This window comes from Drosophila serrata, unplaced genomic scaffold (assembly GCF_035046125.1).
Source record: "Drosophila serrata isolate PLE 108 unplaced genomic scaffold, ASM3504612v1 contig_276, whole genome shotgun sequence".
Classification (NCBI taxonomy): Eukaryota; Metazoa; Arthropoda; class Insecta; order Diptera; family Drosophilidae; genus Drosophila; species Drosophila serrata.
Window position 1 is genome coordinate 1,804,536 of NW_028257174.1, and position 22,384 is coordinate 1,826,919.

Below are 22,384 nucleotides of genomic sequence, written 5' to 3' on the forward strand. Positions count from 1 at the left end.
ATTTAAATCTATATTAACTATATTTTTATATGACCATTTTTTCTAAAAATCTAAGTTTAAAAAACGCATAACTCCGCCAAAAATGCATTAATTTTAATTTGGAAAGCTTTTTTATGCTAATATTTACTAGGTTTATAAATCTGCATACTTAATTTTAAATTTTAAAACATCTTAATTTTGGCCGATTTTTGAAAATTTTAATGATGTAACCCCTTTGCTTTTTTTCAAAAAATTGAAAATTTTTTTTTTTGCCTTAGATGTCTAGATCGATTCTCCTGTTAATGCTGATCAAGAATATATATGATTTATAGGGTCGGAAATGAGTCCTTCACTAAGTTTTTTGCTTCTGACTAAAATTTAATACCTAGATTTACAATCATATTTTGGAAAAGGATTTTAGGAAAGCAATCGTTTATTCTTCTTTTGTTTTGACTTGATGTGAGTTGATATCAAGACCTTGAATACTTACCTTATTTAGGAAAGGAAACTCAACTGGCCCATCGTGCAGGGCAGCTACTTCCCTCCCTAATCTTTAATAGATCTTTTCCATTTCAGATCTATTTCCACCACACCTGTAACGAGTAGATTCAAAATACAATTAAAAAAACGTTTTGTTTTTGTATTTCAGCATTGCGTTTATTCATTGAAGTAACTAAAAACGAGAACAGGGATCAGAGCTGGCTTAAAACACTACTGCTTTGTCCAGCTCCAAACTGGAGACCTGGAATCGCGTCCACCACACATCGATTATATATTGGAAGGAAGGCGGGGATAAAAGGTGTTACATATATATACATATGCATATACCTATGTAAACGGTAGGTTTAATATGGCTACTCGGATTAATTTGGTAACACAATAATCGGCTTAAAAGTTAACATTGCTTTTTGTTGGATTTTTAACTTAACTAAAAAAAAGAAGGTGAGGTTAGGGGTTATGGGAGGATTGGAACAACTTTGGCTTAAAACAAAAACTACATTACGAACAAAACAGAAAATAAAAGAGGAAAATAAGATAATCTTGAGCCCGGAGGAGCCGGACATAACAATGTTGAAACCATGAAACCCGCTGTCCATTTTTCGATATCTTTGAAAATAGATCCGGGATAGAAGATCCTTCAGCTGCCGGCGGATCGTGCCGATCCTGTGCATTCTATCTCTCTCTCTCTCTCTCTCTTTCTCCGGAGTGCGGCTTGTGTTTCGTCATCATTTCGTTGTCCGTCTTCCGTCGTCGTCTAACGCTTAAGCAACTACTCGTGGTTTGGGAGGAGGTGGCGGCGACACTCGCTAGTGTTCCGCCAAGGCCTTTTTTTCCGGAGGGCAGCGACTGCTAGCCCGTACCGAGACCGAGACCGAGACCGCGACCAAAGGAGATCCTAATTGCCCCCAAATTGTTGATGTGATGTCAAAGAAGCCGGATAAATGCGGCCAACCAGTATTGGGCGACCTAGACCCACGGCGTCCAGCCCTCGTATAGGACGGCCAGATTATCCGGATTGATGGCCTCGCGTATGGCATAGTCCACCTGCTCGGCCACAGTGCTGCGTTGATTGCCATCCGGGTCGCGACCCTCCAGCTTCATGCGTATCTTCTTCCATACGGAGACGCCATAGGCGTTGCGTTTCTGCTCGTGCAGATTGCTGGCACCTGGCAGGGAATAATAATTAACCTCTCAGTCATGTCAATCGAGGCCCTGTCTTGTGACTCACCCTTGGTCTGCGTGGTGAAGGTCTCGTAGGTGTCCGTTTCACCTACATGCCGCAGCTGCTCGTCCATGCTCTTGAAAAACTCGGTAACCTCCTGGGCGGCCATGGCCTGGATGAGCTGGAGCTGCTGTCGCCAGCCCTGAAGCATTACCGGGTGCAGGCATCTCCTTTCGGCGCACATATCCTTACGCAGATCCATCAGGCGCTGGAAGAGCGACTGCAATAAACGCTGGCAGTCACGGAGATGCCCGCACAGCAGCTGAAGATCCGAGGGCACAAGCTTGCCCTGTCCCTGCGCCTGGGCCTCGGCACAGAGGCTGCGGACGTGGAAGCGTGGCATCTTTTCCTGCAGGCGCTGGTAAAGGATTAAAGATTAATGAGAGAGGAATAGAGGGAGAGAGGGCTCATCCTTACCTGAGTTTCCTTGACCAGCGTGCAGAGGAACCGATGCTTGCCCTGCTGCTCGCACTCCAACGCTGCCATTTCTCGCTGTAACCTGCATGTCTGCTCCTCGAGCAGCCCTTGTACATTCTCCAGCCAATACGGATCGATGGCGCCCTCGGGATCGAGGAGTTCCACTATGCCCTGCTCCACGGCACTGATCCGTGCACAGCTGGTCTGCCATTGACCGTGAGCGGCCAGCCAATTCTCCAAATGCTCCACCATCTGCTGTCGCTCCGGATTGTCGCCGACCTGCTCTAGCCTTGAGACAGCACCAGCGGCTCCCGTCAGCTGCCGCAGTACTGCCACATGTCCCGCCACTTGCTGGGTGTGCTCCTGCTCGGTCCGAAGGAAACTATCAATGTGATTTCGATTCCAGTTGCTGCGCTGCGACTGCAGGTGACTCAGCTGTGACTCCAGTCCGCCTTGGAGGATCTGCAGCGCTCCCAAATCCTTCTCCAGCTGCTGCCAACCCTCGTTAATGAGCGCCGCCAGCTTCGGGCGGCTGACAATGTGATGGCCGCCGCGCAACTGCTGACCCAGGGCCTCCGAGTAGGCCCAATACTGCGCCGAGGCGGCCAGCGTATGCAGCTCCAGTTGCTGATTGAGCAGGGCCAGCTCCGCCTGCTCCTGCTGCTGGGCGCCGTCCGATTGCAGCGAGATGAACAGGCTCTCGCAGAGGTGATCCGCCTGATTGGCATCTCCCAGTGAACTGCAATTCGTCGTGGGAGGCTGACACTGTGGACCCATCGAGATGTAGAAATTGCGGGCCAACAGAGGCAGTAATCCAGCCAAACAATCCGATTGGAGATTGTGAATGAGTCCCAGCATAGGACGCGCCATCTCCCGGACATCACAGGTGCGACTGATCTCCAGGGTCTCGCTGATCAGGCCAAAGAAGTACTCGTCCTCCAGCTCCATGCGATTTTTGAACAGACCCGAGGCCTAGAGGGGTAAGAAAACTTGACATAATGATCTATATCTTAATTGTATTACTTACCAGTAGCTGCTGCTGGGCCTGCACCTCCTTCACATCCTCCAGCAACACTTTGATGCTGCGCATCAGGGTATTCAATGCTGAGGCAGCCTGCTGGAACTGCTCGAAAGCAGGCTGCAGGGAGAGCATGAAGCGACGCTCCGCTGGCAGCTCCTCTGTTGGCTGATCTCGCTCCAGGGTGGCCTCAAAGTACAACTGCCCCAGGCTGACGGCACTCAGGTGACACATGGCACTCAACTGACCCAGATTGGGTTGCAGCAACAGCAGTCGATAGATACTGGCTGGGAGGTCGTACTCAAAGAACTGTTTAAGGTTCAACAAAGCGGTCAGCAAGGTCTCCACTTGTCCCAGATACAGGTCCTCCTGCATTGCCACCAGCACCCCCTGGCACATCGAGCGCACCAAGTGGATGAAGTGCAGCTGATGATGTAGCAGCTCTTCATTCTCCGCAGCCAAAGCCGCCTGTTCGTAGGCTCCGAAAGCTGCGCCAGCTCGGTCCAGGGTCCGCACCAGGCTGCCCTTGAGCAGCAGCAGGCTGCAGCCGCTTTGACCAATCGCTGCGAGCAGAACGGCTGTGGTCGGACCGAGGGTTATGGCCTGCTTGGCGGCATAGCGTTGCGTTGCCTCCTGCAGCTGGCAGGTGTGTTGCAGCCATGCGGATTCCAAGGCTTCCGCCACGCCCAGCACATCCGCGGTGCAAATTATGGAGCTGGAAGATGAGTTGGGATCACTGGCCGTGTCCGAAGATCCTCCGTTTTGGATGTACGCTCCATAGCTGTCGTGGAAGCGAACGAACAGATTCTGGCGGTGGCTCTGTTCCGGGAAGAAGTTCATTACTGCTGCATACTGTTGCAAGTGCTCGGAAGTGTGCAGCGCCGTCCGATCCAGGCAGCTCAGCAGATCCACCAACTGGCCACGCATACCATCGTATCCGGAGAGCTGCAGGATCTCCGGGAGTGCGGTATCGGTATCGCTGCTTCTCTCCGTCTCCATCTGCAGCTGAAGGAGCTGGGCATGTAGCTCGGCCAGGTGATACGGCTGCAGGCACTGGCCATAGCTGGTGAGGAGGCACTGGACCTGGACATAATCCGCCTGCCGTTCGGCACTGAGCTTGGCCAGCGCCTCCGAGTGTCCGCGACGCACTGCATGGCGCAGGGAGGCCGTGTTGAAGCTGTGACTCTCGATGGCCGTGCCCAGGGATTTGATTTCGGCGATTAGGGCGCTGCGCTGGTTCAGCTCCACCAGCTCCTGTTCGGCGACCAGGCGCTGGGCCTGCACTGCTTGAAGGTTGCCCACTTCCTGGTCCATTTCCTGTAGCTGCATCTGCATCTCCACCCTGGAAATAAATATGATAAAGGAGGAAGGGGGAATGCATACTCTACTCTTACTGGTTGCAGGCCCAATACTTCTGCAGGTGGGTCATTTTGGTCAGGAAATGCTGCCGCTTGGTATCCCAGTCGTGCGCCTTAATCTTGTTCTTGTCCTTCTTGTAGCCGCCAGCTGCACCTGCACCAGGTGCTCCTCCTGCTGCCTGCTGCTTGGCTCCCAGGGATCGACGCAGGGCCTGGGCATCATCGTTGATGGTCCAGTCCACTAAAGGATCGTATACGAAGGCCTCCAGAAGGGTCAGTAGAGTCTCACGCTCCTTACGCATCACCTTCAGGACGTACTCGCAGCCTAGACGGAAGGAGCCCTGGAAAAAAGGATAATTTATTATGGGTAAGCAAAGGATGATCAATTTAGACAGTGGAGAGATAATTTAGATATATCAAACGACAATATTTGCAAAATATCTAATGCAGATATGTTTAATTTAACAATATTTAACTATATTTTTATGCATGAATTTACTCTTTTTCTTGGAGAAAAGCCATGGGAGTAGGAAATGCATTTGAAACTTCTTTTTAAATTAATTATAAAATAAAAAGAATAAAAATAATAAATAAACAGAAAAAACGGAAGTATTTTTCAAATAAAAGATGTAAAAACAATACTTTAGCAATGCAAATTTAAGCGAATTAAATGATTTAAATTAAAATTAACTAATTTAATTAATAAAATATAAATATGCCTATATTTCTCTGACTCCCACTCTCTGTGCCTCTCCCTCTCACTCCCTCATTACCCCTACGGAGCTGCATGCCCCTTACTCTCGCTCTCTCTCTCTGTGCATCTCTAGAGATACCCCTTACGCTCCCGCTCTCAAATTCTCTGTTCTCTTGCCTCGGAGCCTATAAATAGCGGGCTCTGCCGCCTTGCGCACCTCATTCCGTCGGTGGCGTCTCCAGTGTTAACATCTAGAGTGATAGTGATAGTGCCTGCCCTTCGACCCGAAAAATATGACGTGGCCCATGCACAACATTCGGATGATTTGGATGAAGAAGAAGCTTGACTTGAAGGCACCGGAAATGTAAATCTACAATGACGAACACGGATAGCCACGTCTCCTCCACTGGGGTAAGTCTTTTGCATGCCAATTATATTATCTACATATATAGATACTAATTAAGTGATTAGGCCTAGGCCTAGAATCAGCTAGCTATGCATTTATTTACCAATTAGTTCCCTTATTAACAGCCTAACTTAAATATACTTTAACTTTACTATTACCTTTACGATAATTTTAAAACTAACCCTGACTTTGGTGATAGATTTTATTCAGAGTAGTATAATTTTAATCACAAGCTTGAAACTTAGTGAAGGCAATCACTAAATCATATATATTCTTGATCAGCATCAACAGGCGAATCTTATAGCTATATCTCGCCCAAAAAATTTTTTTTATTTAAATTTCCCATTTTTTTAAAAAAGCGTAGGGGGTAACATCGTTAAAATTTAAAAAAAGTCGGCCAAAACTTCATAGTTTAAATAGAGTATGCAGTTTTACTACCCTGCTAAAAATTATCATACGCAGACTCCCTAAATTGAAATTAATGCATTTTTTGCTTAGTTATGCGTTTTTTAAAACAATGATTTTTTTAATAAATAGGCATAAAAATATAGGTAATATCGATTAAAAATTGTATAACCCCTTCACTCAGAAGCTTAAAAGAAAGTGAAGGAGTCCTTACCGACCCTATAAATCATATATATTCTTGATCAGCACCAACAGGCGAATCTTTCTAGCTATCTTTGGCAGAGATACATTTTTTTTTAAATATTCGATTTTTTGAAAAAAGGAAAGGGGTTACATCGTAAAAATTTTTAAGAATTAATCAAAAATATGAATTTGTTTACAATTTAAACTGAGTATGCAGATTTGTTAACCTAATTAAAACTAGCATAGGACCACTTTCCGAATCAAAATTATTGCATTTTTGGCTTAGTTATGATATTTTCAAAAACGTAAATTTACCAAAAATATTATCATATAAAACTATCGATTTAATATATCTAGAATAAATATATTTTATGTTTTCTTGTAGGTGTACAAAGTCTTAAAAGGCAATGATTGCCAAAAGTCATTGATTAATCAATAAAAAACAACGAAAAAAAATTCAACACACTACTTAAATTAATTTTGTTAAAGTTTTTGAAACTTGGTGAAAATGCATTAAATTTCTTAATTTATAAATATAAAGGCCCAATATTCTATAATCCTAAAAAAACAAACACAGAATAGCTTTCAACATTGAGATCAATGCATCTTTGGCTTAGATCGATTTCACATTCGAACCCATGAACCTAACTAACTAACTATTTTTAGTTTCATACATAATGATAATTTGATATTTCCACATTCGACGTCTAAAACTTTAGGGTATTTTATTTATTTTAAATTCGAATAAATTAAGCTTTACGATATTTTCCATATTTAAAATTCACACCAATTAAATATTACGATGTTATTAATATTGCAAATTCCTACACAAAGTTTTATGATATTTTCTATATTTAAATTTTTGATAAATCAATTTTACGATATTTTCTAATGTTTATAAATGAAGCTTAAAGATATTTACGTTTTTTGTTGAGCAGTTATAATGTATTTGATATTTCTAAATGTATAAAGCAATTTGCTTTAATATATTTTTTATGGTATACATTTAGATATTTCAAACGACGAAATTTGCAATATTTCTAATACAGATATATTTAATTTAACAATATTTAATTATATTTTAATGCATGAATTTACTCTTTTTCTTGGGGAAAAGAAATGGGAGTAATTAATTATAAAATATAACAAAAATAAAAATAATAAAAAAACAGAAAAACGGAAGTATTTTTCAAATAAAAGATATAAAAACAATACTTTATCAATGCAAATTTAAACATTAAAAGCGTATTAAATTATTTAAATTAAAATTAATAAATTTAATTAATAAAATATGAATGTGCCTCTATTTCTCTGACTCCCACTCTCTGTGCCTCTCCCTCTCTCTCCCTCATTACGCCTACGGAGCTGCATGCCCCTCACTCTCGCTCTCTCTCTCTGTGCATCTCTAGAGATACCCCTTACGCTCCCGCTCTCAAATTCTCTGTTCTCTTGCCTCGCAGCCTATAAATAGCGGGCTCTGCCGCCTTGCGCACCTCATTCCGTCGGTGGCGTCTCCAGTGTTAACATCTAGAGTGATAGTGATAGTGCCTGCCCTTCGACCCGAAAAATATGACGTGGCCCATGCACAACATTCGGATGATTTGGATGAGGAAGAAGCTTGACTTGAAGGCACCGGAAATGTAAATCTACAATGACGAACACGGATAGCCACGTGTCCTCCACTGGGGTAAGTCCTTAGCATGCCAATTATATTATCTACATATATAGGTTTATTAAGTGATTAGGCCTAGGTCTAGAATCAGCTAGCTATGCATTTATTTACCAATTAATTCCCTTATTAACAGTCAGTGATTGATTTGGTGATACATTTGCTATATGATTATACGCTTACAGTGTATTATAATTTCAATCACAATCTTGAAACTTAGTGAAGTTAACGTTTCCGACCCTAAAAATCATATATATTCTTGATCAGAATCAACAGGTGAATCTTTTTTAGCTATATATTTTTGAAAATCGCCCAAAAATTCAGTTTTAAATGGAGTATGCAGTTTTATTAACCTGCTAAAAAATAACATAGGAACGCTTTCCGAATGGAAATTAATGTTTTTTGGCTGAGTTATTAGTTTTTTAACTTTGATATTAGGAGAAAATAATCATATTTTAATTTTAGTTATAATTCATTCCCGATTCGATCCTATAATTCAATTGAAAACTACAAAAGTATATAAGCTTTGGCTGCCCATACCGAGTTTCCCATCTTGTTTTACTGTTCGTTCTATAAACTAAAGCATGTTTAATTTATTAATTTAGTAATGCATTACAAATGCTGTTCCACTTAGAGAGTGTAAACTATAAAAGTTCAGGTGATTTTGAAACCCACAATGCAACAATATTCACACGCCCATAAATGGGGCAATGGTTTCCATCATAAATGCGAAACAAATGTGAACAATTTCCATCTGTTGCAAAGCACACGCAGTGATATCCAACGATATGGCTTCGATTGGATATATTATATTATATATTAGCAATGCTGATTTTATGGACGATACGCCAAACCAAAAGCAGAACGACAAACGGAGGAACCCACAACAACACCCTAACCATAACCATGTTCTACATATACGACCTCGGACTGCTGGCGGCGGCGGCATCGAAGCTAATCGCGGTTTACAATTGCAGATTGGCCCGTAATTTACGTGATAAGAGGCCCATTGTCAGATTTAACCAAATATCCGAAATGGGATCCAATTCTCCTCAGAGGAGGCTTCACCTGGTCCCTGTGCTAAACCACGACCCTTTTGTGTGCCTCCAAAATGATATGGAGACCAGAGTGCAATGCAGTCTATTAATACTGGGGGGTATCAGGAGGTTGGGTGACTTGGCTTTATCCAGGACAGATAGCGATTATTATTAATATTGGACATTAGCTTATGGAACCTTTCTAGTTTCTACTAAATTTAGGGAAGAGGAGCCTGGAAGGTTGTTAGGTTAAGGGACACGAAACTAGAGTAAGGGGAGTGATAGGTTTGAAAGGTATTTCCTTAAGTGGAATATAGAGAAGGATGTCACAGAGAAAAGGTTTAAATAACTCTCCCCACTTGACAAGACCTTCTTCCGACTGCATTTCTATGATATATAGAGGGAGTTAGTTCCCCAACTTGGATGGCAAGCATTTGTTAGCGGAAAATTCCATTTTAGGAGATGTATCCAATGTATCCCCTGTATCTCAGGTATCCCACGTTTGCGCCAACAGAGTGTTTTTTGTATATCATAGTTTTTTGGTTGTTTTGTTTTTACGTTCCTTTCGTTCTTTATCATTCTATTTTTGGGGAGCTAATCTGTCGAAAACCCCCAGCGATCTGTGCATTCTGGCTCGGCCTGGGCTGGCCTGGGTGTCCAGCAGGCACTCCAGTGGGTGAAGTGCCCGGAATGGATAGCCCGGTTTGTGTGGCAAATGCTTATCAACGGGATTGTGGTTCTCACGGTGGCTCTAACCAGGTTCCTTATCAGTTAACTGGCGATGATGACGATGACACGACCAGAGGTGAAACGTAAACAAACGACGCCCACGTTGATCCCAACGAAACCGAAACCGAAACCGAATCAAAACCGAAGTCCTGGCACTCAGATCGCAACCGGCATTGCCATCAAGCGGCAGACGGTTGTCCACTGGCCTCGCGTGCACTTCGTTCACCAGCGAATCATTATGGCCTTTTCCAGTTCACCAACTCCATCATCATCATCATCATGGGATTACCCGTTGCTACAGGGATTACGTTTGCAAAATGATACGGAATCATCGCTGGTTTTGATGCCGCCAACCACGACGACAACGTATAGTTTTACACCTGGTCACATCCTCTGGCTGGTGATCAATGCTCTGCTGTTTGCCTTAATCCTGGGTGGAAATATCCTAACCATTGTGGCGGTTAGAACCTGTCGTCATCTTCGTTCGGTTATCTCCAACCTGTTCATCCTTTCGCTGGCCGTCTCCGACTTTTGTGTGGGCCTGGCTCTGCCCTATCATCTGGTCTTCTACATGGGTTCCGGTGGGATTGGTGCCATGCGAGCTCCTTGTTTGCTGCGCTTTTTCCTATTGATCTGCGCCTGCTGTGTCTCCATGCTGACCCTCATCTCCATAGCCGTGGATCGTTATATAGCAGTGGTATATGCCCTGCATTACAGGAGGTAAGGATGGGGATTAATCCTGCTTGGTTTGAGCTCTTTTTAAGCTATTCCCCTTGCAGATACATGACCCGAAGGGTGGCCTACAGCATCATCATTTGTAACTGGTGCTTGGGCGCCTTGGTGGCCCTGCTGCCCGTGTTCTGGAATCGCTGGCCCGAGGCCATGGCCTGTGAGTTTGATGAGGTTTTAGCTCCTGGCTATATAGCCGGTGTGATAACGCCTGGATTTGTCATCATTTGGATTTGCATGCTCCTCGTCTACTGGCGAATTATGAGGGAGGCCACCAGGCAGGCCCAAAGATTGCGCCAGTCGGTGGTTTATAATACGGATGAGGCCACCACGATGCGCAGCTTGCTGCTGCATCCGGATTGGAAGAGTGTCCAGATTGTGGTCTTCATCATGGGTTGCTTTACGATCTGCTGGCTTCCGTACTTCTGTGTGGCCATTGCCCAGTTGTTTAGCATCTGTCGGAGCAGCTCGATGATCTACAAGGTGACCTTCTCCCTGGCCATGGCCAATTCGGCCTTGAATCCCATTATTTACTCGTGGAAGAATTCCGGTTTCCGACGAGCCTTTGCCCAGACGCTGTGCTGTCGAACATCGAGGCAGTGCGAGGATCAGCTGCCGGCGGATAGTAAGCACCGCATGGAGGCCACCTCCTCCTCGATGGGGTATCATCAGCAGGAGGTCAAAAGGGAGATCAAAATGGAAGTCAAGGAGGATGTGAAGCAGGAGGTGAAGTTGGAAGTGAAAATGGAAATCAAGGAAGTCAAGGAAGTCAAGCCAAAGGCTATACAATGAAAGGAAACTTTTGGTTTCCAAGCCTGGAATACCCATCCCATTCCAACCGCTTTTGGGCAGCCACAATATACATATATAATATGCATATATAGTATGGAATATATTATATATTTCTGTACATAACAATGAGAGCAGAGAGCAGCAGCGACGGAAACCGTGGATTAGCAATTAAAGTTTAACTTTAAAAGCAAAATTTTTAGATTTTACTTTAAGCTTAAACAGGGAGGGTTACTTTTGAACCATTGGGAGGGCATTTTCTAAGAATTTCATAATTGGAACATCTATTTTTCAATATTTTAAAAGAAGTTACAACGTTTAGTTGTTGAAGAATTAAAAAATTGTTTTTAAATTCAATAATTTAGAAATTTCTATTTTTTTGTATTATAACTTTAGTCAGAAGCATAAAACTTAGTGAAAGAGACATTTCCGACTCTATATTTAGACCCAATCTATTCTCCTGCTGATGCTAATCAAGAATATATATGGTTTAGGGTCGGAAATGAATCCTTCACTTAGTTTTTAGCTTCTGACTAAAATTATAATACCCTACAAGTGTATAAAAGTTCGACAATGAATGAGATCTTCTTCAGGATCATTGACAATGATTATGATATAGTTATATATTTGTTAAGGATAGACTAGGACTCACCTCAATGCCCGTAATGCCCAGGGCATGCACCAGATTTTGGGTGAGACGGAAGGGCACCTTCTCCGGTATCCGCAGTGTGCGTCCCTTCTCGAAGCAGACATTATAATCGATGTGAACGATGTTCCCGCTGCCCAGGTTGATCAAAACATTATCCAGATGCCGATCGCCCAGGCCGATGACGTAGCCAATCATGGACATGACGCTCATGCAGCGGGCATAGCGTCGCACCGATTGACGCCACTCGGCGGCATTGGCCGCCTGGCACCACAGCTCACGGGCGAGCAGATCGCCCGGCGTCTCCTGCGATAGCTCGGCAAGGACCTGTCGCAACGCCGATATGGGCCACTGTCGTCGTGGATCACTGACCTGGAGATTATGCTTGGCCAGGAGCGGTGACAGCTTGCTGTAGTACAAATCCGTAAAACGTCGCGTGGCATTGGCTCCTGCTCCCGGTCCTCCCCCTGCTCCCGTTTTGCTGGATACCTGGGGAGGCTGTCGCTGTTGCCACTTCTTGTAGAGGGCAAAGAGCGGAGTGACGCCATCCACCCAGCTAATCAAGCCCGACTGCGGTCCCAGCGGTATCACGGAGTAGTGGTGGGCACGATAGCAACCATTGCCAGGGGCATCGCTGCGACAGGCCATGATGGCGTTCGAAATGGACAGGAACTGCATGATGCGCTCGTCCAAATGCAGATCCTCCATGCCCTTGAAGAGGAACGTGTAGCGTTGACCATTGCTGCCATAGAAGGCCACCTTCTTGGGCTTCGTCTTGGTGGGCAATACGCATACCGTTCCCTCCACACTCTCGATATACACCTTCTCATCCTCGTCGTGGGCATCCAGGCCGGGCATGCAGATCCGCATGCGTCCAATGCCGCATAGAACCGGACTCAGGCTCTGCATCTTGAGGGTGCTGCCTGTGCCGCGTATCATGTTCGCCTGCAGGATGTGATATAGCTGCTTCAGTTTGTCCCAGGCCTCGGGATAGCGTCGCGTCCTCAATGCCTCCACAGTGGCTCGAATCGGGGCATCGAAACGCTTACGGAAGCTCCTCTCATAGCTGGTCTCAGGCGGACGGGCTGTGAGTGCCGCCAGAGCTTCAAGGTCGGCCAACAGCTGTGGTCGCCACGCATTGAATCGATTGTTCTTGCCCTCATGATCATCCGGCCGGAATTCGGTGGCCAGGGCGCTCACACGGCTCACGTAGGTGTTGTATATGTTGGCCAGCGAATGGATCCAGTACTCATCCCAAAGCAGGCACACGCGTCGCAGCTCCTTCACCATCAGTTGGACATGCTGCACTGCCTCGGGCGCCTGCTTGGAGAGTGCGTTCAACAGATAGCCATAGCAGCAGGCATCCTCAGTGGAGGGTTGTGATTCCTTCGGTGTTGCCTCCACATCGCTCTGCTGCTCTCTGTTGGCTCCAACCACAGCGGGGAATATCACCAATTGTGGGCGACTCTCCGCCAGGCGGCAGAGCAGGGCACAGACGCTCTTTCTCACATAGGGTTCGTGGTGATTAAGGCGGCTGAACAACTGCGGGATAATCACCTTCCAGGGGGCTATGGGCGTGTTGCTTAGGCCCTGCTCCAGGACCTCCTGCAGTCCGCTGGCATGCTTCACAATCAGGCGGAGCAGGCGCAGTGTGGTCGTCACCAGGTTGCTGTCGTCCACATGGAAGCGTCCCTCTGCTGGAACTGCACCGCAATGGCCTGACTTAACCTGGAGATACTGGAAGTAGGAGCGAGCTGCATCCCTATAGTAATCATAGGTATTGGCTATGGCCCGGCGCCAGATCCTCAAAACTGCATCCAGCACTTCCGATGGACGTTCCGCCAGTAGAGGTAGTCTCCGAAGACAAGCCTTGGCCGCCTCATCATCCCGGGCACGTGCCGCCTCGGGGCACACCTCCACACACTTGGCCGGCGGCTGCTCCATGCTCAAGGCCTGCAATAGTTCATTCAATCCCTCGCTGTCCAGTGGCTGCGGTAGATCCAAGGCCTGACTGATCGCAGCCACATCCGTCTGGGTGAGCACTGTGCCGCTGTCGACGATTTTCTTGCCCCAGCGATAGCACCAGTTGCCGTAGGCTATCAATGCCTCCTCGCAGTTCGGTCGCTGCCTGAGGCTGGCATGGACGAGGCGGGCCACCAGGCTCTCGGCTTGGGGAATGGCCAATGGTTGGCCAGAGCCGCAGGTCAGCGGGCATTCGGGCAGTTGCTCCAGGAGCTGGGCAAGGACGGGTGACTGATTCGTAACCAGGCCGCTGCAGCTTCGGGTGGCAATCCAATCGGAGAGATTGAGCAATAGGTCGGCTCCCTCGCCGCTTCGCTGTAGGTTGAGGCAGAGCGAGGCGCAGATATCAATGGAGGTGGGCAGCTCTCCGCAAGGAACATGCTGCTGCTGCTGCTGCTGTTGGAGATGCAGGCACTTGACTAGCTCGCTGTAGCCACGCTTCAGGTCCGGACTCTCCGTTACTGGCAGCGTTGCCAACTGCCCGGCAATCTCCTCCAGCGGCTGGCCAAAGAATTGTTTTAGGAGGCACTGTGACAGCTGTAGGTTGCCCTCCTCGCGGGCAGCGGCTGCAGCGTCCAGGCACAGGGTCTCCCAGCTGCCCGGAGCGCAGTGTTGACGCAGCAGCTGCGTCCAGGCCAGGCAACGCATAAGAATGGCACTGGAAACGTTCTGTCCTGGTCGTGGCGGCATTCTTCCTCTCCTGGCGCCATCCAGAGGGAGTAGGCATAGCTCCTGGGCGCCTCCTACGCCCTGTACAATGTGTCGCAGCAGAGTGAGCTCCTGGCAGGGCCTCTGATCGCAGCTGGGATTAAGGAGGCTGTCGCGCCATTGAGTGTCCAGCAGGCCCACCACGTTATCCGGCAGGCAACGCCACTCCAGCAGCTTATGCTGCACCAGATCCTCGGTGCGTCGTTGAATGTGAACCGCTGAGAAGCTGGCATGGCTACGCTCCGTCTCCTCCCAGCCGCTGGGCCACAGGCTTAGCTGCTGCAAGGCGCCACCAAGCTCCTTGGATGTTGCGTCCTCTGCCCTAGCTAAAAGTCGTTCTAGGGCACTCACCTCCACATTGCTGCGCTGCAGGAAGGGGTTCAATTCACGATCCTCGGGTCGCTGGAACTGCTGCTGCTTCATATCCACCAGCTGCGACCACTGGCCGGTGTCCTGCAGGCACTGCATGATCTGGGCCAGAATAAATTGTCGGGTGAGCGGCTCCAGTTCCGTCTCCTCATCGGCCAAGAGGCTACGATAGCCGGCCAGGGCGGACTCTCGTTTGCCCGCAGCCTGATCTGCGGCATACTGTAGCCAATGGAAGCTCTTGTTGTTGCTGCTGCTGCTGCTGCTCTTGGAGCGTGCCCATATGGAGAGACCTCGCAGGGAGTCCGCCTCCCGGCAGCTAACCCAGGCCCAGGCCATGTACACAATAGCCTGGCTATAGGTGACGTCCTGCGACTTTTGCGTGAGCAGGATTTGCTGTAAAGGAAGGGGTTTAGTGACTCACCCGAAGCTTTAATTGATCAGTGCACTCACCTGGGCGTAGCGGATGACCAACTCCGGCTGGTGGATGTGCATGGCTATAATCACGACGCCAATCCGGATGCGATTGAACCACGACTGACAGGTGGGATTGTTGAGGCGAAAGAATGCCGCCACTGGCTTCTCCGGCGGACGCAGGGCAAAGGCACTGCCCTCGGCGGCATTGTAGATAAGCTTCTCCAGTGCATCGAGGAAGCCCAGGAGCATGCACAGATTTGCCTGTATGTTGGACAACTCCTCCAGGGACAGATTGCCAAGCGCCGTGCGCTCGGCCTCCTTGGCACAGCCGCTCAAGAGGCGGGCATGCCGCATAATGATGGCCTCAAAGCCCAGGAACGTGTCCTGCGGCTTGCCCAGCGTCGTCCTCAGGCGCTGATCCACACAGTAACGCGCCGCCTCGAACTGCAGCCAGGCGGTGGCCAAACGTTGGCAGCGTCGCGTGCACTGCGACAGCTTGTCCTGTCGCTCGTCCTGCGGTGCCACCTGGCAGCTGCGCACGAAGAGATCGCGAAGACCACTGTTGCTGGTCAGCGGCGCTTGGTCCGGTTGCTGCAGACGCTCCACAAAATCACGAAAGACACTGTCCCGCACGGCGCTGCACTGGCTCATCCTCTGCTGCCATACGCACAGCCTTCGGCTGGTCATTCCCGGCAGGGAGGAGACACCGCATCCGGGCAGGGTCACGTTCAGTGGTAGTTGGGCGTAGATGTGAGCGAACAGTCCATGGTGTCCACTGGGGGCCAGTACCTGCAGCTGCTGGAGGGCAGTATCCCGATAAAGGACAAGCAGCTCGGGCAGGTGATGATGCAGCTCCTTGGGGCCATACTCCAGCACGGTTTGCATGCAGGCGCCACTCTCCAGGGGCGTCCATTTGGCCGCGTTGCAGGCAATGCTTCGGCAGATGCCTTGGAAATTCGTCTGAACCATCAGCAAGCTGGCCTTCTCTCTGCATTCGGCAAGGAGCATCTGGGTCCACTGCAGCAGGATGCGCAGATTGTGCGGTGCTAGTTGACTTGCCTCCTTAAGGATCATGTCCAGGAAACGCAGAATGCTGGCAAAGCTATGGGCCGTGGGCGATGTGTTCTCGGCCAAGTCCTGATCTCGCAGCAGGCTGGAGTTCGTACGGAAGTTGTGATTCGCCTGGCAATGGACCACAAGGAGACTCAATACGGTCTGATGCGCAGCTGGGTATTTGCTCCACAGCGTCATGTCCTGCGCGCGACAATTGGTAAGCAGCAACTCCAGGATCGACGGCTGGCAGGCGTACATTCCAATAATGGACGACGTTTGCTTGGCCAGTGCTGCCAAGGCCGCCAAATGGAAGACCAGCAGCACGCCCGCCTCCTCACTGGCCCGGCGCTCGGCATCAGATGTGCAATTCAATTGCAGCTGGCGCACACAGGCATCCACATCGTCCACTAGATGCTTGTAGGCCTGCTGCAGTAGTGGGACATTCCGGATGAGCAGCGTCTCTTGGCAGGTGCGTAGGAGCAGCTTATATGTCTTGCCGCCCGGCTTCTGTCGCTTTAATTCCGCCAGATATGGATTAGACCGGAATATTAGCTGCACCAGGCTCTTGGGGAAGCGGGCACGCAACCTCCGGACGGTGCAGAGAAGCAAATATAGGAGACTTTGCCTCTGGAACTCACTCAGCCGATAAATCTCCTCAAATTGGCACAGAAGTAGCTCCTCTAGGGTATCAGCGTCCAGGCCTCCAAAGCCGTTTAGCAGGCAAATGCAGAGCAGCTCATTGATACTGACCAAAGCGGCGTCCGTGGTAAGCAGGCTGCCGGGCTGGATCTTAACCAGATGATTCACGGCAAGCTGGACAATCGACTCGCAGGCGGGTATGCCCTCAAACATCTGCATCCGGGCCATGCATTTGAGCAGGGTATTGAAGGCGCCTACAAAGGCGCCCATACGGACCGCCGACGTCTCACATTCCTCGAAATCCAGCGCCGTGATGTCCTCAACGAACTGGGCCAATAGGCCGTAGCTAAAGTCAATCTGCTTGCTGAAGTACGGAGTCAGTTGCTCCAAGACCTGGGCACAGTGAGCCTTCAGGTGGGTGGGCTGGCCCGAACTAACCTCCAATTGCCAGCCAATGATGATGTCCACCACGTCCGTGAAATGACACTCGAAGGCCTCACGGTAGCTGGCCGAGAATAGGACCAAAGTATTGCTTATAACCATAAAGCTTTCGGCGTTCTCCGCTGTCTCTAGGAAGTCCTTGAGCAGCAGCATGATCTTATCGGAGAACGGAAGCAGCTCACACTTGGTGTCGCAACTGGAGGGAGGCAGGCAGGATTAGCACAGGATTACAAGGAACTCTAGGAAACCCTCACCTGAGTGTGGATCGCAGGGCGAGTATTAGGTACCTCTGCATCCGCTTGCTGCTTTTGTAGTTCTTCAAAATGAACTCCTCGAACACGGGATAGGACTTCCGGTTGAGGTAACCAATCACTCCCAGGATTTTGCTGCACTCTTCCAGGACCGGCGGTGGGCATTGCTTGAACAGGGTCAGCATGCTCTCCAGTATCCAAACGAACGAGCACGACATATAGCCCATGTTGATGGGCATGCGCACCGCCTGCTCCAGCTTCCCGCACAGATCCAAGGCCACAGTGGGATTTGTTTCATTGCACAGGCGACGGATGATCTTCGAGAGGCGAAGTTCCTCGCCATTGCTTGATGTTCCGGAGTTTTGATCACCTGCAGAACAGCACAGCGTTTAGGAGGTTAAGGTCAAGGTTAAACCTCTCACCAACTCACCTTTGTTTTGGTAGCCGCCCTTGCGATGGCCAGTCACCGAAAATCCCTTGCCCAGGTTCATGTGCAGACTGAGATTGAGGTTCTCGTGGCCACGCAGGGCCATTGAGTTGGCCAGGGCCTGCGCCACCTCATGGGGCTTGCTGCTACCGCCGCCACAAGTGCTGTTTGTGAAGCTGCAACTATTGGTCCACAGGGAATCACTGCCACTGAGGGTGGTGGTGCTGCAGCTGCCACTCATGCTCCCGCTGCCACTGGTTTCGCTGAACGCTGTGGGATGCACGGCGAGGGAGGGGATGCCAATATTATTGCCATTGTTGTTTCGGAGAACGCAGAACGCGTGGAGCGCGGGCGACGACTCCTCTTCGTTCGTCGTTCCATTGTAGTTGTCCGGCTGCAGCGCGTCCTTCATTGAGGGTGCAAGCGGCGCTAGCGCAGACATTAAGACTCCCCAACTCGGGAAGCATGAATTAAGATTAATTTTCCAACAAAAATCGCGTTATTTTTCTATTATTTTCTTTTTTTTTTGTCCTAAACACCAGTTAGCGATGGACTTATAGCGAGTTCATTATCGATAACCGTTTGATCTCCGATGATTGCCTTTCTCATATCGGCGAAAGAAAGCCGTGGAGAAATTGTTCTTTTTTTTTCTTTCACTTGAAAGCACACGGAATTTGGGACATTCAGATGCTGACAGGAAAATGTTGAAAAATCATTTATATGGAATTATCAAGCTTGGAGTAAGAATTGTTGAGTTAAAGTTCCTAGATGGGTTAGTAAAATCTTTATACACAAAGTATCTGGAAACTACTTTGAAGTATCTGATTTGGCATAGGCTTCTTAGGAAACTTTTTTTAATTGTATTTCCCCCTATCGTGAAATGAAACTTGTTGGCAACCGATAAAAACTGTTGAATGCAGCTGCACTATCGAAGTTGTGTCGCCACTATTATCAGGCAATTGCTATTTTTTGGCGGCCATTATCGATAATGTAACGGTTATCGGCCACTTGGAACTGCAGTTTACACAAATTACTTTGTTAATTATTAAAAACGTGAAATACTCAGTAATACAAAAACAAAACTAGTAATATCCGTTGCTTGCACTACTTTTCAACTTTAATTGAACAAAAAAAAGTGGAAGCAATGTACAGAGCTCTTAAACTACATTAAAACACGAACTCCATTGATATCCATGCAGATATCCACGATTCGCCATAAAGGTTATACAAAGAATACATTAATATTGGTTATTTTATATTCTTTCTTAAGTTAATCCAGCTAATCCTGTAGCTTATTAATCATGTGCTGAGTGTAGGCGGCCACAAAGTTGGCCATTTTGGCGTACACCTGATACGGATGCTCGAACGGCGGGGGCATGGCTCCCGCCGGCGGATTATACTCCACCGGCTGACGTGGTGGCTCGGCCCGCGGACGTGGTGGCACCGGCAACGGCGGTGGAGCTGACTGCTCGCGCTGGACAAGCGACAGACAAATATCGCCCACCTGCAGCTGCTGGCACTTGAGCTCGTACAGCTGCAGCGACAGCTGGGGATTGCAGGAGGCCCAACCCTGGCCATAGACAAAGAGCGGATGCCCGGGCAGCACCTCCATATGCACCTGCAAGTCGATAAGAGGCTTACTCACTGGAGAATGTAACAACTTGCAGCTTACCTTGTCATGCTGTGTGTCATAGCTGAACGTAATGATCACTCCCTGACCGGGGGCAGCTCCACGATCGATCCTCACCACGGTGGCCTCCCGCAGATCAAAGAGCTGGCTGCGCAGTGCCGACTGTATAAAGTCCTCGGTCCGTATGTCCTCTACACGTCGCTTGGCCCCGCTGGAGAGCTCAATGTAGGAGCCGCGGTGAAAGCAGCTCGAGTCCGAGGCATCCGGCTTGCTGCAAATGGAAACCCATTGAAGATACACACGGGGAATACGGAAGGAGCTAGCCTCGCTTACATGATGGGCATCTGCTGCTGTGGAGTATGCGGATGAGGCCTCCTGTAGCCGTAGCTGGTCTTGGTCTCCATGGACATGTGCATGACTTGTTCTTACGCGGAGCAACTTGCCTCAACTGAGCCAGACCGAGCACTTGATGGTCAATAAATATTCATTCAGACGAGCTTGGTGTTTTCCGCGGAATTTCCACGAATGTCGCCCACTCATATATCCCAGGTGGTGCCGGTACCTACGGCCTGCTTTATGGTTATAATCTGCTCAGCGCAACAGGTACGCGTCGGATTGCTACCTGCGTCGCGTCGCATTCCGCCGATTTCCGCTGAAGAGGCCTTTGTTCATTGTCTCGCCATGACCAGGGGCCCATCGGCGCCGAGCTGGCTGTTGCGCCAGGCGCCTTGCACCGCCAGGAACGAAGCCATGTAGCCTGGTTTCCGATGAAGCTCAATGTAATCTCTCTCTCCCACTTGCTTTCATTCTCTTCCTTTATTTGGTCTTTCGTTTTCTCTTAACTGACGACGCCGTCGCCTTCGGAGGCACTGCCACCTTGCCACCCCAGCTGAGGCCCAAGGCATACACGTAGTAGCCTCCAAAGAAGTACAGGACCCCAAGTGCTGCATACACTGAGGTCAGCAGGAGCGGCAGGAAGGGCAGCCGCTTGTCCAGGCCCAGCAGAAAAGCCAGCACGTGCTCGTACAGAGGAATAGCCAGAAAGCCGAGCATGTAGAGCCACTCCCAGACACGGAAGCCCCGGAAGCCGGGAAAGATGCGATACAGCTGGCCGTAAAGCATGGCCACGTACGACATGTACAGTGAGTAGCGGGGTATGAACAGATCCGGGTCGAAGAGCAGCGGGAACAGTGAGAAGTAGCCTGCGATGCCCAGGATATAGGCGTATCTTGCATCCTCGCGGTTGACCAGGGTTAGTAGGCTGCAAGGTTGGGAGTTATCTCCTTTGGCCAGGGAAGTAGTAGCTTGCCAGGATCACTTACCAGAGTGGAATTAGTACCATCAGGATGGCCTTTTCATGGACATGCCAGCCAAAGACAAAGGAGGAGCAGCCGCACAGAACCACCGAGCGCAGGAACACCAAAGGGCTTTGTCTGTGGGAGAAGGTAATATGAAATTAAAGATTTAACTTGCAGTTTAATTTAATTTACATACTTTTTAGGACTCCTGAAGAGCTTCACTAGAATGGGCAGCATGAAGAGGACGGTCAGGGCGAACGTCACTGGCGGTGTAATAGCTGGCAGCACCGTATGCTTCACCTCCTGCACCAGACCCGACGTAGTCGAGGCAGCACCCGGTGTCACTCGCAGAACGCTGGCTGCCACCTTGTCGGCGGTGTTGTAGAGAGCCCAGAAATTGGGCGCCCAGTAAGCGTGCGTCAGGCCTCGCTTGAAGGGAAATAGCCGGGCCAAGACCTGCGGCAGTTGCTGCACAAATGGACCAAAGGCCACGGCAAACGGTGTGAGTCCCACTGCCAGCAGCTTGACCACTGCCGCCGCCATGGCTGCCACGCTGGCCTGCTCCAGGCAGTAGAAGCGCAGCAGATATACTCCAAAGGCTGGGGCCATGTACAGGAAGATGTGCTTGAAGTTCAGCAGGACGGCGAATGCAAATGCGCTCCACAAGTAGCGCTGCCTGATGAGACACCCAATGCTCAGCAGCAGGATGCCAAACAGGAAGCCATTGTACTGGAAGTGAATGTGATCCACGAAGAGCAGTCCCACGTTGAGGAGCAGCAGCATGGCGCCGGCAAAGTGCTGCTGCGAGTCGCGTGCCAGTCCCAATGCACCCAGGCAGCTGCGGACGCCCAGCACATAGACCAGATCCGTGAAAATCACCGACAGCCGCTGGAAGTACACCGTCGCCTTCGACTCGTAGTTGAGGTTGTGCACCTCCAGCATCCGGGGATCTACATAGCGGGCCACCTGCGACAGCAGCCACTCGAAGTATGCGAAGAGAGGCGGATAGTCCAGCGTCCACTCGCTGGTGGCCTCCACGTACCAACGGTTAAGCGGCAAGCTGTGCGTGATGGCCAGCCAGTTGCGGTGCACCTCGAAGTCTGTGGAATGACTGCAAGGGTGTGAGTTTCGCTAATTGCAGAGCAGCTGGAGGCTGGGCACTTACTAGGCAGGAATGAGGAGGATCTTCAGGCCGGTGCTAATGCCCACCAAGTGCCAGAAGATATCCCTCATCGTCGTTGTCGTCGTCTTCGTCTTTTCGGAGGATTCGTATTGGGCATGATAACAGCCAGTGTGACCCTATGCGGGTACATTGCCGCTGGACTTATCGATAGTCATCGGATTTTGTAA

The 22,384-nt window shown here is 49.2% G+C and overlaps 4 protein-coding genes across 4 annotated transcripts; 1 reads left to right on the forward strand and 3 right to left on the reverse strand.

Annotated features, from left to right (window-relative positions):
* Positions 1 to 609: 609 nt before the first annotated feature.
* Positions 610 to 18,812, reverse strand: nonC (serine/threonine-protein kinase Smg1). Its single transcript, XM_020948148.2, has 9 exons — positions 18,110 to 18,812; positions 17,683 to 18,049; positions 15,332 to 17,624; positions 11,789 to 15,274; positions 4,532 to 4,836; positions 3,147 to 4,479; positions 2,120 to 3,091; positions 1,709 to 2,060; positions 610 to 1,646 (listed from the first exon to the last, which is right to left on the reverse strand). The coding sequence occupies exons 1-9, from the start codon at positions 18,546 to 18,548 to the stop codon at positions 1,447 to 1,449; spliced, it is 9,747 nt and encodes a 3,248-aa protein (XP_020803807.2). The 5' UTR covers positions 18,549 to 18,812; the 3' UTR covers positions 610 to 1,446.
* mAChR-C (muscarinic Acetylcholine Receptor, C-type) lies at positions 9,010 to 11,332 on the forward strand. The gene is made up of 2 exons (XM_020948147.2): positions 9,010 to 10,338; positions 10,398 to 11,332. Exons 1-2 carry the CDS (start codon positions 9,671 to 9,673, stop codon positions 11,137 to 11,139), a joined length of 1,410 nt encoding a protein of 469 aa, XP_020803806.2. The 5' UTR covers positions 9,010 to 9,670; the 3' UTR covers positions 11,140 to 11,332.
* A 385-nt stretch (positions 18,813 to 19,197) lies between the features above and the next one.
* Atx-1 (Ataxin 1) lies at positions 19,198 to 20,740 on the reverse strand. The gene is made up of 3 exons (XM_020948105.2): positions 20,070 to 20,740; positions 19,779 to 20,007; positions 19,198 to 19,724 (listed from the first exon to the last, which is right to left on the reverse strand). The coding sequence occupies exons 1-3, from the start codon at positions 20,150 to 20,152 to the stop codon at positions 19,386 to 19,388; spliced, it is 651 nt and encodes a 216-aa protein (XP_020803764.2). The 5' UTR covers positions 20,153 to 20,740; the 3' UTR covers positions 19,198 to 19,385.
* xit (ALG6/ALG8 family glucosyltransferase xit) lies at positions 20,534 to 22,366 on the reverse strand. The gene is made up of 4 exons (XM_020948104.2): positions 22,200 to 22,366; positions 21,231 to 22,145; positions 21,059 to 21,169; positions 20,534 to 20,997 (listed from the first exon to the last, which is right to left on the reverse strand). Exons 1-4 carry the CDS (start codon positions 22,265 to 22,267, stop codon positions 20,553 to 20,555), a joined length of 1,539 nt encoding a protein of 512 aa, XP_020803763.2. The 5' UTR covers positions 22,268 to 22,366; the 3' UTR covers positions 20,534 to 20,552.
* Positions 22,367 to 22,384: the final 18 nt, after the last annotated feature.

What these genes read in the sequence shown, in the direction of transcription:
- mAChR-C (XM_020948147.2), top strand. Translation starts at nt 9,671, where the DNA reads ATGATGACGATGACACGACCAGAGGTGAAACGTAAACAAACGACGCCC. An exon ending in TATGCCCTGCATTACAGGAG is followed by an intron (nt 10,339 to 10,397) that starts GTAAGGATGGGG and finishes TTCCCCTTGCAG; the next exon opens with ATACATGACCCGAAGGGTGG.
- nonC (XM_020948148.2), bottom strand. Translation starts at nt 18,548, where the DNA reads ATGTCTGCGCTAGCGCCGCTTGCACCCTCAATGAAGGACGCGCTGCAG. An exon ending in GCCCTGCGATCCACACTCAG is followed by an intron (nt 17,625 to 17,682) that starts GTGAGGGTTTCC and finishes GCCTCCCTCCAG; the next exon opens with TTGCGACACCAAGTGTGAGC. An exon ending in TGGTCATCCGCTACGCCCAG is followed by an intron (nt 15,275 to 15,331) that starts GTGAGTGCACTG and finishes CTTCCTTTACAG; the next exon opens with CAAATCCTGCTCACGCAAAA.
- Atx-1 (XM_020948105.2), bottom strand. Translation starts at nt 20,152, where the DNA reads ATGCACATGTCCATGGAGACCAAGACCAGCTACGGCTACAGGAGGCCT. An exon ending in CAGCAGCAGATGCCCATCAT is followed by an intron (nt 20,008 to 20,069) that starts GTAAGCGAGGCT and finishes TTCCATTTGCAG; the next exon opens with CAAGCCGGATGCCTCGGACT. An exon ending in ATGACACACAGCATGACAAG is followed by an intron (nt 19,725 to 19,778) that starts GTAAGCTGCAAG and finishes ATCGACTTGCAG; the next exon opens with GTGCATATGGAGGTGCTGCC.
- xit (XM_020948104.2), bottom strand. Translation starts at nt 22,267, where the DNA reads ATGAGGGATATCTTCTGGCACTTGGTGGGCATTAGCACCGGCCTGAAG. An exon ending in ATCCTCCTCATTCCTGCCTA is followed by an intron (nt 22,146 to 22,199) that starts GTAAGTGCCCAG and finishes ACACCCTTGCAG; the next exon opens with TCATTCCACAGACTTCGAGG. An exon ending in ATGGTACTAATTCCACTCTG is followed by an intron (nt 20,998 to 21,058) that starts GTAAGTGATCCT and finishes CCAACCTTGCAG; the next exon opens with CCTACTAACCCTGGTCAACC.